We start from the raw sequence: 18653 nt of genomic DNA, 5'->3' as shown, positions 1-18653 counted from the left end.
GCAAGCTTCACAGTTTGCAACGCTTCAATACTTTTGTGACTCCTTCCTATTTTTCATCTCTGCACTTTAACCAAACACCCTATCACCCGCTTCCCTTACATGTAAGCACTTATTATCCAACAGCCTTTGTCCTGCCGTGCTCTCTTCCAGCTTTTCCCCCCAACACACACACATGCAATCAGTCTGATAGGTCCTGACCCAAAACATCACCGATCCCTGTTCTCACATGCTGCGTGGCCCACTGTGGTTTTTTTTTTTGTAAACTGGCATCTGCGTTTCCTTGTTTCTAAATATGTTGTTTTGCTTCATTCCAGCTATATTTAAAACAGATTTTTCTGAAAGGATTGCCCAGGAATATAATACATATTTCCTAGACCTGCAACCCTCATCAAAAAGATCACGTAACTGCACTCAGACATTTCATAATATTTTACATATCAAACAGCATTACAAATATGGTGCATCACAAAATTCAGGTCAAGTTTCTCACTGCAAATGCCACTCCTAAATTCCATGACAATGGGACATTTCTTCAGTTACTCATTATGTTGATTTGATTGACAAGTGAACCCAATGAATACTAAACCATTTATTAATAGAGAGTAACACAGTTCAGTCCAACGCTGTTCTTAGGTACTGCACACGAGGCACTGGACTGTAATCTGTGTAATTCTCCACGCTCTAGTCGAGGTCAGCTGCAGCAGCACAGCACATCCTACTGCAGTATGTCTTTGATCCTATGATGTTTGTCTCGTTGTCATCTCCGCTCAGTCTGCCTAAACCTACCTGATCTCCATGTTGCTAAACACTTTAACTCCCCCTCCCATTCCCACACTGACCTTTCTGTCCTGGGCCTCCTACACTGTCAGAGAGTGAAGCCCAGCCCAAATTGGAGTAACAGCACCTCATATTTCGCTTGGGCAGCTTACACCCCAGCAGTATATTGATTTACCTAACCAAGTAAACCCTTGCTTTCCCTCTCTCCATCCCCCTTCCTAGTTCCCTGATCAGTCTGACTGTCCCTATAATGAATTGTTTTAATTTGTTTCTTTGTTGTCACCTTCTCCTAGCTAACAATGATCTATTCTACATTTTCCATCTCTTGTGATGTCTCAATTTTCAACCATAGACTTGCTTATCTCTGGGTCTCCCTCTCCCCTGACTCTCAGTCTGAAGAAGGGTCTGGACCCAAAAACGTCACCCATTCCTTCTAACCTAAGGGACTACAGATGCTGGTTTACACCGAAGATAAGACAAAAATGTTGGAACAACTCAACGGATCAGACAGCATCTCTGGAGAAATGGAATCAGTAACATTTGTGTAGAAACCCTTCTTCAGGGTCTGAAGACGGGTTTCAACCTGAAACATCACCTATTCCGCAAGTATTTTGTGAATATCTCCAGTTTTTATTGGTGGTTCGCCGGTGGAGAATGTTTGCCCGAGATTATGTGCCGACAAGCAAATTTTCCGTTGTACCTGCGCCTGTCTGTACTTGTGTATATGACAGTAAACTTGAACATCTTCAACCTGGGACTTAGGCTCCGTTTTACTCTCTCTGCTAATATCACCTGTCCTGCTATGTTTCCAGCACTTGTGATTCAAATTTCCAGCCTCTTGTGTTTTTTACTAAGCGATATCTGACCATTTCTGATGCAAATTCACTGAACTGTAACGTTAGGGTCAGTTTTTCTCATCTACAGATTCTACCTGCCCCACTGGGGATTTCAGATTTACATCAAATACAGTATTCTATACCTCACTATTCAAGTAATGTTTGTTTATTGAGTTTCTGTGCTCACTTTATTTATATCTTCAGATCAATCAGCTGCCATTAGCAAGATTGAAGAGCCAAGCGGCCTACTTTTGCCTGATTTGTTTGTTCGTATTCTCGGCAATATCAAGTTATGTTCCACCTATTTATTTTTCTGCACTTTATTCGCATATATTGTTTCCTTCACCCAATTTTCAACAATTTCCTACTATTCTCAACCTATTTAAACAAGTTCTCTTAACTCATCCCCAAAATACTAACCATTCCCTCCACAGATGCTGCCTGACCTGCTAAGTCTTTCCAGAACCTTGTTTTTACATAGGAACATACCTGCTTTTGCATTGGCTGCAAGTATCTCTGTGATCCAGCCTGTAACGTACTGTATCCTTAGTCCTGAAGAATCACAGCAATGATTCAGCTCAGTAAACAGCTTCTCCAGCAGTAATGGTGTGAAGTATCGAGAATGTAGGCACTTTAAAAGAGGTTGCCAGAAGCGACAAAATGTTGAAGGAATTCCAGGATTTGATAAATCTACAAACTCTCCTTCAAAACAAAAATTCAACATTTCCGAGTTAAAATATGAATAACTTTAACACAAAGAAAACAACCATTCTGCCATCCGGTCATACTGGCTCCCATCACTGGCAATAACCCATCAGAACCCTTCCCACTCATATTTCCCTGTAATCCCACAATTTATTCTCTTTTACATGCTCATCAATGCTCCTTTGATTAATTTGCCATTTAGCTAAACTGGAGTAATTTACAATAACCAATTAACCTCAAAGCACATCGGCAAGCTGTGCCAGGATACGGGCGCAGCAGGGGGAATCTCAAAGGAAAACATCGTATTGTACAAATTTAAAGAAACATCTTCTTTGACGTCATGTGTAACATTCTTTCCAAAGGGTGAACAATATCAAGAACAAAAAATATAATGTAGTGAGATAATATGAATCTTCGCCTCTCATGGTCCAAACATTTTAAATTGAAGGTAATCACAACATACTACACCAGTGAATTACAAGAAGCAGGATTTAATTTGTTTTCACTATTCTCCCCCACATCTCCTCCAGCCCCCCCCCCCCCCCCCACCACAACACCGATGGTGTTGACTATCATTAGGCATCAGTCACCTGTTTATCCACAGTACTGACCGAAATTAATTTTGTTCACAGCCCACATCGTGATTTCTTCACTCTGAGGAAACTACCTTGAATAAGCTACATATCTTTGATTTTTTTTAAACTGCAGGAAGAACTCGGCAGATCAGGCTGCACCTGCAGGTGATGTTAAGGGTCAGGACTCTTCTTCAGGCTGAAGGATCTTGACCTGAAACATCATCAATCCATTTCATTCCACAAATGCTATTTGACCCGCTGAGTTCTTTCTGCAGTCTGTTTTTTGCTCAATTTGTCAGCATCTGCAATATCTTGTATCTTCAAATTACATTAACAGACAATCATAGGGACGGGGAAAAAAAAACCTGCCTTTGGTCCACGCACAGCCATTGCTTATTACTAAAGTAAGAATGGGATTGTGAACTAGGACTTTATCATCTTTGTGGTTAATAACTCCACGGGACAGCGAGAACTGACTTGCTTCCTGGTACTGTAAGTACTGTTTTTGTTTTAGGATAACTCGGTGGCCAGCAATTGAAACTATTTCAATAGGACATGCAATCGATGCAACCAGCTTTACAAAAGCTGTTCTGTTACCTGGACATTCAATGTTTAAAGATTTTAGCTGCTCCTCTGTAGGAATAAGGAACCCATCATCCAGGAGAATTTCCACGACCATCTCTCTGTAAATTGTGAAGAAAACAATGTTATAATTAATGACACTGAACATATGTGTTCCTGTCCAGAGAGCAAATAGCCAATTTTAAAACATAGGCCAGTGCTTAAAATTAACATAAAAGATCTGATGCAAATAGGCAATCAGCTTTTTCCACACACTAGAAATTCTGCAAGCTTCCCACCACGTCCGGCAACCTCCTCATAAAGTCTCAATGTCAGTCACTTCATTCTATTCACAACCAAAACTAATGCAATTTAATTGCAATCAAATATGTTTTTATTGTTTGAACACAGATGCAGCTACTCACACAATACTTAATTCAAACTGTGTATAATGTTCCAAGACTGGGCAAAATAAAGTGATTTGTTTTTAAACATTTAATTAATTATCGATCTATGGTTTGATGACAAAGACCTTCGTAGTCAAAACAAGAAAAATTAAACTTGAAATAAAAAAATGTCATGATTAAGAAATAAATGGTGGGTTAATGGCAATTTTAATCATTTTGTAAAACAGAATCATGACATTTTAAATCATTCAACTGAAAACCCAACCCGCATTAATTTTGAATGCTCTTGTGCATGATGTAACGGAAAAGCAGGCTCCAAATTACTGATCAAGTTGATGATCATTGTAGTAATAAGGGAAGATGGACACAAAAAGCTCGAGTAACTCAGAGGAAAAGGCATGTCTGGAGAGAAGGAATGGGTGACGTTTCAGGTCGAGACTCTTCTTCAGAATAAGGGAGGATGCCTTAGGAGGTTCTTTAAATGAGGCCATGTGGGTACAGCATTAGAATTTAAAAAGGGTGTTCACTATGGTGTGCCTTTCCAGTCAGCAAGAAATAAAGGAGCAGACATGTAGGAAAATCAGAGGTGTGTAAGCAGCATGTTGCAGGTTAGGATGTCAACTTCCCCTGTCATCCCCCAACATCTACCAAAAGAACTCATAAAATGGAGTAATGTTTAATTATCTTTAAATGTAAACTTCATGTCTGTTAATAATTATGATATTGAAAAATTAAAAATGGAACACGAATTAATAACTCAAGTTTTCTTCAGCACAAATTTCTGCATTGGCAAAATGACGATTATTTCCTTTACCAAATAGACAGCCACTTGACCAGTACCTTTTATTTAATTAAATCTACCTCATGAGATAAAAGAATCAAGAATTTACTGCAATTTATGTGTTTGAATTAATGCACAAGTTGCTAACAAAATGAGATTCACCAGATAACAATTCCCTAGCAACATTTTCCTCAACAATCATTGTCAAAGAAAGCCCATGACTGTAACAAGGAAAAAAATTATATATATATATATAAACCTTTGGCTATATACATTTTTTAATAATCCCGTGGTTTGAAATAAAAACGGAAAAGGAAGTATACGTGCATCAAAACCAGTGGTAAGCTGCACCTTTTTTCCATTATATCACGTTGAGATATAAATTGAAACTTAATAAAAGGGGAATTCCATGATGAAGGAAATGTAAAAATAGGCACCACAACAGTCAAAATAAGCAGTGAAGTAGATTTCCTTTCCTTCCAACTTAGGTTGCAAGTGGGACAGCAAATGATCTGTGTGATGCTTCTGTTAAGTGTTGGTGGTAAAAGTAGAAATATCATAGATGAATTTAAAGTATTACATGAGCAGCAAATAGTATTTTGCAGAAGAACTGGGTTAAACAAAACATTCTTCTATAAAGGGAAATTAGGCCAATTCATACTAGACTCTGGCCAGCAGTTCCACAAAGAAGAAACAATTGCAGATGCTGATAACCAGAAACCATATGCTGGAAACAGCCAGCAGCATCTGCAGGTGGAAAAAGAGCCAAGACTCTTTGCCAGAACACAGAGAAAAACTTTGAATCTACAAATAGCATGGGGGAGGATGGAGAAAGAGGACAAAAGGAATATATCAGATACACCAGGACAAATGTTGGTGCAAGGATAGCTATTGAAGTTATCTGCATGTTAAAGATATCAACTGCACATCTTCATTAGCTTGTCATCAGTCCTATCCTCAATCATCAGAAGTATTCCCTTTCTTTTAGCTATTCATTCCACACATTGCAATTTAAAACACAATTTGTTTTATCTCTCTCTCCCGATTTCTGATAAAGGGTCATTGACCTGAAACATTAACTCTCTTTCCATAGCTGCTACCTGACCCGCGTGGTGACTCTTACATTTTTATTTATTGTTCCAACTGAGCTGACTCACTGTTCCATTACTGGACTTATCACTGAGGTCAATAGACAATAGGTGCAGGAGTATGCCATTCGGCCCTTCGAGCCAGCACCGCCATTCAATTGTACTAACATGCCAAACTGAGATGCCTTCTCTGAAGAAGGGTCTCGACCCGAAACATCACCCATTCCTTCCTTCTCTCCAGAAATGCTGCCTGTCCCACTGAGTTACTCCAGTTTTTGTGTCTTCCTTCTCAATTATAATTTTAAATATTTTTTATTAATTTCTAATATTTCAAAATATTAATATTAACATCAAAATATTAATCATTACTTAATAAAAAATAAGGTATTTGATCAGTAGTCAATTACGTTTTTGACATAAAACTATGTGGTTTAAGACCACCATGAAAAGGACATGCAAGTAAAGATTAGAATTCAGATACAGCATGGAAACAGATCCTTCAGCCCAACTAGCCTATACTGACCATCGATCACCTGTTCACATCAGTTCTGTTACCCCTACTTTCTTATCCACTCTCTACACATAAGGAGCAATTTACAGAGGCCAATTAACCTACAAACCTGCACATCTTTGGTATGTGGGAGGAAACCGTCGCACCGAGAAGAAATACTTGGTCACAGAGAAAATGTGCAAACTTAACACAGACAGCACCCAAGTGTTTGGCGCTGTGAGACAGCAGCTCCACCAGTTGCGCCATTGTGCTGGCCCTAAAATTAGCATTTCAAATAGTTGGAAGTTTAGTCATTTAATATGGAACCTTTTTTTTTTACAGCATTATTACAAGTTTTAGATTAACAATAGAGCCAGGAAAAAAAGTGTAATATAATAATCCAGTAAGAACCATAGAAACAAAAACAGGTCACATCGTCCTCAAACCTACTTTGCTATTTAATTAAAGGTACACAAAAAAAGCTGGAGAAACTCAGCGGGTGCAGCAGCATCTATGGAGCGAAGGAAAACTATAAGTTGTTTTTATTTTATCTATGAATTTGTGTTAATTAACTCTTAATATTGCTTCCCTACAATTTTTCCAAATGAAATGCTTTTTCCCTTTAGTCTACATAAGCATAATTTTGCAGTGAGAAATTCCATTATTTTCAACATTCATGTATGCTTCCTTGTATCACCTTTATGAGGAGTCAATGCTTGGCTTTTGTTTTAAATCTACACGACTCGTTTTGGATTCTCCATTGACATCATTAGAGACAATGGATGAAGACAAAAAGGAAGAGACACAAGACCTCAAGCCAGTTATCCTGATTAAGTTTCATGACTAATGCTGTGTCTCATAATCATCTGTCTTCCAATTTGTTCTGTCTCTTAGTGCCCCAAAACTTAAGAATCACATCCTTGAGTATCCACAAGCCTCATAGGTAAAGAGTTGGACAGCAGTCACACTTTTCATTAAAAAATTGTTCTCTGTATCTGTCCCTAATGTCTATGCATGAATCTATGTCTCATGGTCCCACTCTTTAGCCAGTAACAGCCTGTCTACATGATTTATACATCTCAATCAGATCATCGCTTTGCCTTAGACTCCTTTGAACTTACTAACTCTCTTCACAAAACAAGAAAACACAGGAAATAGTGAAGCGCCAAATTTAACCCAAATTAAAATGTAACGATGATAAGCATCTCTTCAGAGGTGTTTTTTTTTCTGTAATTAAAGCATAGGCAGTTGTGGTTTTGGTATACAAGCTAAGACGTTTTTTAAAAACTTCAGAAAAAGGACATGCAAATAAAGCTCATCAGTATGCTTGGAATAGATTACACTTGGTATTTTCTATCAATTCAAATAATTTTATCATCTCAAATCCTTCAATTATATCCCTAATGGCCTACATTTAATGAATGCATCAAGGTCTCAGCAAGACAATTCCCAGACCTTTCGTCCTTGTATTACCCCATGCTTTACTCATTTCCTACTACGATTCCCCTCATTAACACTATATCTCCTCACACTGTTGTATGACTTTGACTCAAATGCCCCTCCATCTTTCGAATAATCATTTTTTTTAAATTGAAAACCAAACTTGCACACAGTAATAGGGAGCAAAGTTTCTTGAACAGACTATGGATGAGTAGAGCTACTGAAACAATGTGTCTATTATGCCCGTCTCACTTAGGAAACCTGAACGGAAACCTGAACGGAAACCTTTGGAGACTTTGCGCCCCACCCAAGGTTTCCGTGCGGTTCCCGGAGGTTGCAGGTAGTGGAAGCAGGTAGGGAGACTGACAAAAACCTCCGGGAACCGCACGGAAACCTTGGGTGGGGCGCAAAGTCTCCAGAGGTTTCCGTTCAGGTTTCCTAAGTGGGACAGGGGCATTACTGTCACCCATGTTGCTGCATGTTATTTTTTTTTTGACAACAGGCAGAAACTCCACCAGGAACAGCAAAATGTAATTTGACTTTCTTAATAGACACCCAGCTGGAAATGTATTTGTACAAACACCAAAAAATAAAAACACCCACCACAGTGGAGCAGAAAATACTAAACCAAAGCGACCCGCTTGGTTCTTAAAGCTCAGTGAGAAATTTTACTCCAGATTTTCTGAAAGGATTTCCAATTAACCTGGCATCTTTCTGTGATGAAACTCCCTCTGGTGGTCACTAACCAATCTCAGGGCAATTTACAATCACATTGGGCTGATAAATAACTGTTCTTATTTCTTTAAAGAGCAATCAAGTTTTACTAAAGTGCACACAGTTAAAAAATACTTCTGGTATATAGATTGCGGGGGAGGCATGTGGCATCAGTGACCTCTTTCTGCACAATATCCTCTTTAACTTGCAAGATGCATTTCATTTTAAAAGTAGTGACTACGATATAATTTGTTCTTTTATGAACCTTAACCCAATCTCATTTTTAAGTACCTGTTTTCCCAGGCAAGTCTTTTAACTTGTGACAAAATCCATTCAACTTCAGACGGTAAGATATTCCAAAGTGTCTTTGTTTTGGAGACCAATTTCTGATCTGTCAAAACCTGTGAAACAGAATTCCACAATTTCAGTAGGACTATCACCAGTATGCAGTGCGACTAAAATTCTCAAAGTAGCTGTTAATTGGTATGTTGGTAAAATGTTATGACTGTCACTGCTTTTGCAAACCAAAACCATCTAATTCGCTACTAAGCAATAAATGTACATCAGCTGGCATATTAAATGATGGTAATACTAATCTGATTTAAAAATTGGAGAGAATATTGAAAAACCAACAGAAATACAAAGCAGCATTTCTTCCAATCAATAATCTGGCACCTTTGAGATTTTGGTTGTATCCAGTCTTGCAGATTTTCAGACTAATGGATGCGATTCTTATTAATAATCAAATGTGCTTTTTACATATTACACAGTAGAATAATATTGTCCGATTAATTTAAACAGCGGATAACGTAAAAATCATTCTGTGCTCTTTGCCAGCTGCAAACCTAACCACATTCCTGATCAATCATGTTCCCACATTCCTGACTGTTGGTTTTCCACAACCCCCACCCTGGCTCCAACCACAGACACAGCCAGCACTCCAGACCCCAACTCTGACCAAATACCTGCTTTGCCCTCTGGACCACTGGCTCACATTCCCAACTATAGAATGATCCAGATGGCAAAGCACAAGGATTTCCTAATGAGCGGATAGTGTCAGCATTTTACTGTAGATCAAATTTGTAAACAGAATGCCACAAATTAGTGATAGAATCGTGTAGCAATATAGAAAAAGGAATTTTAAAAGGGAATAGTCATCATTGATCATGGGTTTTAGAAGGACCAATTCCTAACCCATGGGACAGAGAAAGTGGAAACTTAAGTCATATTTAACAGGACTTAGACCAATTGATTTTAGCTTTGTTAATTTCTCCGATTATTTTTCCCTTTAAACAAATCCTAATTTCTTTGAACTTCCCTCACTCCAAATCTTTTGTTCACCATTATTTCTGGAATATTTTTGTGCCTTCATCCACGAAGAGACAAAACATCTAATTTATTTACATTCTTATATTCCACTTGTTTTTGAAATGCTTTGGGAATATTAACATGTATGATATCAAGGGATAAAAAAAATCCTCCGACATTCTTGGCTCAGCTAACCCAATCTCTGGTTATTGGTGAAGTCAGAATCAAGGTTAACATTTTAGTCTGAAGAAGGGTTTCGGCCCGAAACGTTGCATATTTCCTTCGCTCCATAGATGCTGCTGCACCCGCTGAGTTTCTCCAGCATTTTTGTGTACCTTAAACATTTTAGTGTTAAAGTAGTAACAATTAGATGTTTTGCCTGCCCGTTTCAAATAATCTTCAGCTAAATATTTACAACACATGGAGAACAAAAGATCTGGAGTGAGGCAAGTTTGTTTTCACAAAAAATAGTTTGTTGTCATTAGTTCATTTCCATGAAGATGGGAGAACTCCCCAGGTGAAAGTTATGTCACATAAATAGCTTTTAAACCAATTGAAATTCACCACCTCCAGTTTAAATTCCATTTGGAATATTTTGGAGGACCAAGAAACCAAGAAGAACCAAGAACCAAGAAAACATTTAAGTACCTGTATTTAAAAATACAATTTTAAGTGAAGCACAGCCACATCTAACTTTACCAGGTTTTGCAAAGTTTAGTTATTGAAATCTAATTGAAAATACAAATCTTCTCCAATTAATATCATACCTGGAACTGTTCTTTTTCATAGGAAGTCAGTAGCTCTCTGATTTTATCTAAGAAAAGAAACAAGGACAATTATTAGATATGTACATTTATTACACTTAATAGAAGTATTTTTCTAAAATTAAATATTTCACTAATTTATCACAATTTCAAGTTCTCAAATTTATTGTTTCTCATCGTTTACATTGAAAATTTGTCAAATTAGAATGTTTTCTCACCCCAGGGAGAAAAGAGCACATTCCAGCCTTCATCTACCTCATCAATAAATTGCTTGCCCAAATTTATAGCCCAGAGGGGGAGATCTTTAACTTAGGTAAAGGCAATTTAGATATCTGTGAACTCTCAGCAACCAAACAATTCTGTGCTGAACACAACACAAATCGAATATTGTGGGCCATTAGGTAACTGGTCCAAAACAATTCATCATCTGATTTGGCTGCAAGATGATATGAATATTAAATGTTTTTTTAAATCAATAAAATATTTCGTATTTCCAAGTGATGGCTGGCGTAAGTGCCAAGTTTACTTCAGTGTAAATTTTTTTTTCTGAAATCTCAATTATTTAAAGATAAAATGTTATTTTCCTTCTGTACACATATTTACAGTTTACAGTTTAGTTTATTGTCAGGTTCACCGAGGTACAGTGAAAAGCTTTTGTTGCGTGCTATCCAGTCAGCGGAAAAACAGACAATCGAGCCATTTACAGTGTATAGATTAGGGAATAACGTTCAGTGCAAGGTAAAGCCAGTAAAATCCGATCAATGATAGTCCAAGGGTCACCAATGGCTCAAGACTGCTCTCTAGTTGTGGTAGGATGATTCAGTTACCTGATAACAGCTTGGAAGAAATTGGGAAGATAGACACAAAATGCTGGAGTAACTCGCAGGGACAGGCAGCATCTCTGGAGAGAAGGAATGGGTGAGGTTTTGGTTCGAGTCCCTACGTCGGACTGATTGTGTGGGGGAGGGGGGGGGGGAGGAAGGGAGAAGAAAGCTAACACGGGCAGGGCAAAGCATGGCAGGTAATAGGTTAATAGAAGCAAGGGGGGGTTTTGATGGTTAGACAAAGGCCAGAGATGGGGAAAAAAAAAGTGTGCAACAAAGGGATTGAAGGGTTGCAAATTGTGAAGCCAATGTAGGTGGTGGAGGAGGGGAGAAATTGGTGCGAGTCTAGGTGGGGCAGCCAAATGTAGGAATAGGTGAAAATAGAAAAAATTAGAATACCCATTTTAGAAGAGAGCCTGGGTAGTTGAAATAGTACCTGTACACTGTGAACAACTTGATTGTAATCATGTAGAGTTATCGCTGACTGGATAATATACAACAAAAAAGCTTCTCACTGTACCTCAGTACATGTGACAATAATAAACTAAATTAAATTGATTTAGGTTTTGCGTAATGCACAAGTACTAAGTCATTTAAAAAATTGGGGAAAATCTATTAAGAAATCTGAGCAATTATAATAATTATTAAAAAAATTAAAAATTTAATACAAACCATAAAACTCTTTCTGTTTCAGTTGTTCCTGTAATTGTACTTCATCATCTTCCTCTTCTTGCGAGTCCAAGATCCAAGTGTCCACAATATTATTCCCTAACTGTTGATTCCAATATTGCTGCCGCAGCCATTCCAAAACAAACTCACAACCTCAGGAAGAAATAAAAAAACAAAGTCATCGAAAAATCATTAGGCTCAAAAAGGCTGGCAGTATCATCAAAGACCCACACCATCCTGGCCACACACTCATCTCCCTGCTACCTTCAGGTAGAAGGTACAGGAGCCTGAAGACTGCAACAACCAGGTTCAGGAATAGTTACTTCCCCTCAGCCATCAGGCTATTAAACCTGGCTCGGACAAAACTCTGATTATTACCAACCACTTTCTGTTATTTGCACTATCAGTTTATTTATTCATGTGTGTATATATTTATATCATGGTATATGGACACATTTATCTGTTTTGTAGTAAATGCCTACTATTTTCTGTGTGCTTAAGCAAAGCAAGAATTTCATTGTCCTACACAGGGACACATGACAATAAACTAACTTGAACTTGAACTTAAAATTCATACATTATAAAAAATATACATTATTAGACACCAATCAGTGAGGATAGGTGACATTTCATCCTCTACGATAATCCTCAACACTGGTGCCTTGCAAGGATGTGTTTTCAACCTCCTCCTCATATATTCATGACTGCAACCAAATACCCAATCCAACTCAATTTCTAAGTTCGCAGACAACACTACCATAGTAGGCCAGATATCAAACAATGATGAGACAGAGTACAGGTGGGAGATTGAGAACTCTGTAACCTTGTGCCAAAACAACAACCTTGCCCTCAATGTCAGTAAGACAAAGGAGATTGCAATCGACTTGAGGAAACAAAGCAGTACACACAGCCCAGTATGGATGGATAACACCAAAGTAGAGATAATCGAAAGCTTCAAGTTCTGATGAATAAATATCACTAGTAATTCGTCCTGGACCACCCATATTGAAGCAATGGCCAGGAACACACACAACGCCTTCACTTCCTTGAAAGGCTTACGAAGTTTGGCATGTCACCAACAACCCTCACCAACTTCTACAGATATGCCTTCAAAAGCATTTTATTGTGTTTGGGAACAGCTCCATCCAAGACCGCAAGAAAATGCAGAGGTGTAGACGTAGCCCAGACCATCATGCAAGCCAAGCTCCCGTCCATGGACTCTATCTGCAGTTCAAGCTGCCTTGGCAAAGCCACCAGCATAATTAAGGACCTGTCTCACTCCTTTTTCTCCCCAACTATATCAGGCAAGAGGTGCAGAAGTTTGAAAACGCATACCTCCAGATTCAGGGATAGTTTCTTCCCAGCTGCTATCAGACAACCAAACTGTCCTCTCACCTGCTAGAGTGTGGTCCTGAACTCCCATCTACCTCATTGAAGACTTTTGAACCATCTTTAATTAGGCTTTATCTTGCACTAAATGATATACCCTTTATCTTGAATATGTGCACTGTGGACAGTTTGATTGTAATCATGTGTAGTCTTTTCCTTGATTGGACAACACACAGTGACATGACCTCAGTACACAGGACAATGATAATAAACTAAACATTAGACAGACCACATGGAAATTTAAATCTTGAACCTTCAACATACATTTAGGGACAAAATTCTTAAACATTTTGTTCTAAATAATTGTTCAAACTGACTTGTAGGACCAGGATCATAGTTTCTATACAGTGCCCTCCATAATGTTTGAGACAAAGACCCATCATTTATTTATTTGCCTCGGTACTACACAATCTGAGATTTGTAATAAAAGAAGTCACATGTGGTTAAAGTGCATTTGTCAGATTTTATTAAAGGGTATTTTTATACATTTTGGTTTCACCATGTAGAAATTACAGCTGTGTTTATACATAATCCCCCGCCATTCCAGGGCACCATAATTTTTGGGACACATGGCTTCACAGGCATTTGTAATTGCTCAGGTGTGTTTAATTGCCTCCTTAATGCAGATATAAGAGAGCTCTCAGCACCTAGTCTTTCCTCCAGTCTTACCATCACCTTTGGAAACATTTATTGGTGTTTATCAACATGAGGACCAAAGTTGTGCCAATTAAAGTCAAAGAAGAATTATATCTATAATAAGGAAAAAACCCAAACATCTGTCCTGCAGATCAGAAACACTCTTCAGGAGTCAGTTGTGGATTTGTCAATGACCACTGTCCGCAGAAGACTTCATGAACAGAAATACAGAGGCTACACTGCAAGAAGCAAACCACGCATAAATAGGATGGCCGGGTTACAGTTTGCCAAGAAGTACTTAAAAGAGCGACCACAGTTCTGGAAGGAGGTCTTGTGGACAGATGAGATGAAGATTAACTTATATCAGAGTGATAGCAAGAGCAAAGTATGAAGGAGAGAAGGAACTGCCCAAGATCCAAAGCATACCACCTCATTTGTGAAACACAGTGCCTGGGCATTTATGGCTGCTGAAGGTACTGGCTTCAATACTAACATGACTACTTTCATTGATATGACATTGCCGTGTCCCAAACATTATGGTGCCCGGAAATGGGGGGAATTATGTATAAACACAGCTGTAATTTCTACATGGTGAAACCAAAATGTAGAAAAATAGCCTTTATTAAAATCTGACCATGTGCACTTTAACCACATGTGATTTTTTCTATTACAAATCTCAAATTGTGGAGTACAGAGACAAATAAATAAATGATGTGTCTTTGTACAAAACATTATGGTGGGCACTGTATGTTTAAGAGGGAAGACAGCCGCAGAACACTCTACCTAGTAGAAACAAAAAACTGCAGATGCTAATTTGTACCAAAGATAGACACAGAATACTGGAGTAACCCAGCGGGTCAGGCAGCATCTCTGGAGAACGTGAATAGGTGACATTTCGGGTCAGGGTACTTCTTCAGAATTACTGTCCCGGCCCAAACGTCACCCATCCTTTGTCTCTGGAGATGCTGCCTGAATTGTTGAGTTACTCCAGCACTTTGTGTCCTTCTTCCCTGCACTACGTGTCTGCCTTTGCTGAAAGTCACCAATCTATCCAACTGAATCTTTAATGTGACCACTTCCCAGAAACTACTGTCTACACACTTTCCTGACCGTTGACTCTTCAGTATCCACCTGCCACTCCAAACATTTTAAACAGTGCCATGTTCAGCAAATGAAAAACATTGAAAATGTTATTACCTTTCCTGCACCACCCTAATGTGGGCAGTCTTCTGTGTGTTAGTTCGTGTCGGAGATTTACTATCCATTCTGGTATATTCATCTAAAAGTTTAAAAAAAAAGTAGACATTTCTGCTATGATCAATTTCACTTCAGCCTACTCATTAATGTTAAATTAAAAACAAAATTTTGTTCACATTGTCTACGTTAGGTGGAAGTATCCAAAATAATGTTGTTAACCAGAAATATCATCAAACCTATTAAATCAGGATTTAATTTTTAATCCCAAGCATCTGCAGTAACCTACTATACCATCCAGCACTCATATTAGTAAACATTAAAGCAATGGGGACAAGAGCAAGTTACCTCTATTGTTGGACAGATCAATAACAATGATGGGAAAGAGATCTGTCATGGTGGTAGAACAACAACCTAGGCCTTAATGTCAGCGTTGACCTAAGGAAGTGGATAGATGGGGAGGTGGGGGGGACATGGAGTGATGAATATAACCCTGTCCTCATCAACAGATCTGCTACAAGGATGGTCGACAGGTTCTTTCAGGTTCCTTAGCATTCATATCACCAGCAGACCTGGTCCATTCACACTGGTGCAGTGATCAAGAAAGCACATCAGTATATTTATGTTCTTGGGCAACTGAGAACATTTTGGCATGTCCGCGAGGATTCCCTCAAACTTTTACAGGTTTGCTAGTGTTTGCTAACGGGATCCACGTCCAAGTAAGGCATCTTGACCGCCTGAAATCAGCACAGCCCATCATATGCTCATCACTTCCTCCCATCCAGTCTATCATTCACTTTTACATGCAACAGGGCGGTTGGAAGTATCATCAAGAATGTCTGACACCTTTACAATTAGTTTTTCTCTCTTCTCTTTTCTGGGAGAAAGTACAGGAGCCCGAGAGCCTACATGTCCAGACTTAAGAACAGCTTCTTCCACTCTATTATCTGATTTCCTAACCATTCATCCCTTTCGCGTCCCCTTCACAGAGATGCTCCCACAGATCCTTAGTCTTAACAATCTCATTCAGTCCTTCCATTAATGTACTTTTGTATTTGTTTGCACTACATTAGGCTGCACAGCAATCATCACACCATTCTGCTGTGTTGTACTCATTTAGTTATTGTTGGATTTATCATTCGTGTGTATGTATATTATACAAGCTTCATGTGAGCAAAGAATTTCATTGCGCCCTCATGTATGACACTAAACTAGTCCAAATCTGACCGTACTTGCAATATTGTATACAGTGCCCTCCATAATGTTTGGGACAAAGTACCATCATTTTTTTATCCGTCTCTGTACTCCACAATTTGAGATTTATAATAGAAAAAATCACACGTGGTTAAAGTGCACATTGTCAGATTCTAATAAAACCATTTTTATACATTTTTGTTTCACCATGTAGAAATTACAACAGTGATTATACAGTCTCCCCATTTCAGGGCACCATAATGTTTGGAACACAGCAATGTCATGTAAATGAAAGTAGTCGTGTTTAGTATTTTGTTGCATATCCTTTGCATGCAATGACTGCTTGACGTTTGCGATTCATGGACGTCTGCGTTTCATAGCCATCTTTAGCTTATGCTTGTTTTGGGGGCTAGTCCCCTTCAGTTTTCTCTGCAGTATATAAAAGGCATTCAATTCGGTTCAGATTGGGTGATTGACTTGACCACTCAAGAATTGACCATTTTTAGCTTTGAAAAATTCCTTTGTTGCTTTAGCAGTACGTTTGGGATCATTGTCTTGCTGTGGAAAGAAACGCCGGCCAATGAGTTTTGAGGCAGATAGGATTTGTCTACACACTTCAGAATTCATTATGCTACTACCATCAGCAGTTGTATCATCAATGAAGATAAGTGAGCCAGTTCCTTCAGCAACCATAACACCCCCACCACCGTGTTTCACAGATGAGGTGGTATACTTTGCATCTTGGGCAGTTCCTTCTCTCCTCCATACTTGCTCTTGCCATCACTCTGATACAAGTTAATCTTCGTCTCACCTGTCCACAAGACCTTTTTCCAGAACTGTGGTTGCTCTTTTAATTACTTTTTGGCAAACTGTAACCCGGCCATCCTATTTTTGCTGCTTACCTGTGGTTTGCAACTTGCAGTGTAGCCTCTGTATTTCTGTTCAGGAAGTCTTCTGCGGACAGTGGTCATTGACAAATTTACACCTGACTCCTGAAGAATGTTTCTAATATGTCGGACAGGTGTTTGGGGATTTTTCTTTATTATAGAGAGAATTCTTCTGTCATCAGCTGTGGAGGTCTACCTTTGCCTGCCAGTCCCTTTGCGATTAGTATGCTCACCAGTGCTCTCTTCTTAATGATGTTCCAAACAGTTGTTTTTGGTAAGCCAAAGGTTTGGCTGATGTCTCTAACAGTTTTATTCTTGTTTCTCAGTCTCATAATGGCTTCTTTGACTTTCATTGGCACAACCTTTGGTCCTCATGTTGATAAACAGCAATAAAGTTTCCAAAGGTGTTGGAAAGACTGGAAGACTAGGTGCTGAGAGCTCTCTTATACCTGCATTAAGGAGGCAATTAAACACACATGAGCAATTACAAACACCTATGAAGCTACGTGTCCCAAACATTATGGTGCCCTGAAATGGGGGGACTATGTATAAAACACAGCTGTAAATTCTACATGATGAAATGTATAAAAATAGCCTTTAATAAAATCTGACAAAATGCACTTTAACCATTTTTTTCTATTATAAATCTCAAATTGAGGAGTACAGAGGCAAATGAATAAATGATGGGGTCTTGGTCCCAAACATTATGGAGGGCACTGTACATTCAAGTTGTTCCTACTTAAAGACTGGAGGTAGTGCAGCACAGGCTCACAAGACTGATTCCTTGTTTAACAAATTGTTGTCTTTGTGCGGAGTTAAGCAGACTGGGCCAATGCTTGGAGTCAAGAGGAAAAGAATCAGAGCTTTCTTCTTGGAACAATTTTATTTTTCGGGGCTTAACAGGAATGATAAAGCGAACACATTCTGCAGCTACAGTAGAGTATCTGGAACACGGACTCAGTCTCAAAATAATGATTGGTCATTCAGGACTCTGATGAGAAGAGATTTCTTCACAGAGGGCAATCAATCTTTTGAATTCTTTGTCCAAGGTGTATGAGGAGGCTCATTTAGCTGAGAATTTTCATGATAAAAGCCACATTTTGCATATTGAAGGAATCAACAAATATAGGAAAGAAACGTTTCACTGAAATAAAAGATCACTTATGATTCAATTGAACGATGGACTGGGCATGAAGTCTCCACTGCCTATTTTTTATGTTTTTATATTGAAGCCAGGCTACAGAATACTAGTTAAAATAATCAGACTCAAGAGAAACAACATTTAGTGATATTTATGAAATGTTACAAATCACATTACTCACCTCATTTGCCAACGTCTCAAAGGCACAACAATCTTTTCTGCTTCCTTTCAGTACTCAGATTAACACCCTACAAATTAATTATCCAAATTTGA

At 38.6% G+C, this 18653-nt stretch overlaps 1 protein-coding gene across 1 annotated transcript in view; it reads right to left on the bottom strand.

Annotated features, from left to right (window-relative positions):
* The window catches only part of las1l (LAS1 like ribosome biogenesis factor), a 39398-nt gene that overhangs the window by 13884 nt on the left and 6861 nt on the right, over positions 1-18653 (bottom strand). The window contains 7 exon segments of the mRNA XM_033030708.1: positions 2103-2315; positions 3491-3576; positions 8666-8775; positions 10450-10496; positions 11943-12092; positions 15162-15243; positions 18558-18605. Coding sequence (XP_032886599.1) covers positions 2103-2315; positions 3491-3576; positions 8666-8775; positions 10450-10496; positions 11943-12092; positions 15162-15243; positions 18558-18605 — 736 coding nt within the window.

The sequence above is a fragment of the Amblyraja radiata genome, chromosome 12 (assembly GCF_010909765.2).
Source record: "Amblyraja radiata isolate CabotCenter1 chromosome 12, sAmbRad1.1.pri, whole genome shotgun sequence".
Classification (NCBI taxonomy): Eukaryota; Metazoa; Chordata; class Chondrichthyes; order Rajiformes; family Rajidae; genus Amblyraja; species Amblyraja radiata.
The sequence above is the reverse complement of the archived record's forward strand: the minus strand, read 5'-3'. Positions and strand labels throughout refer to the sequence as shown.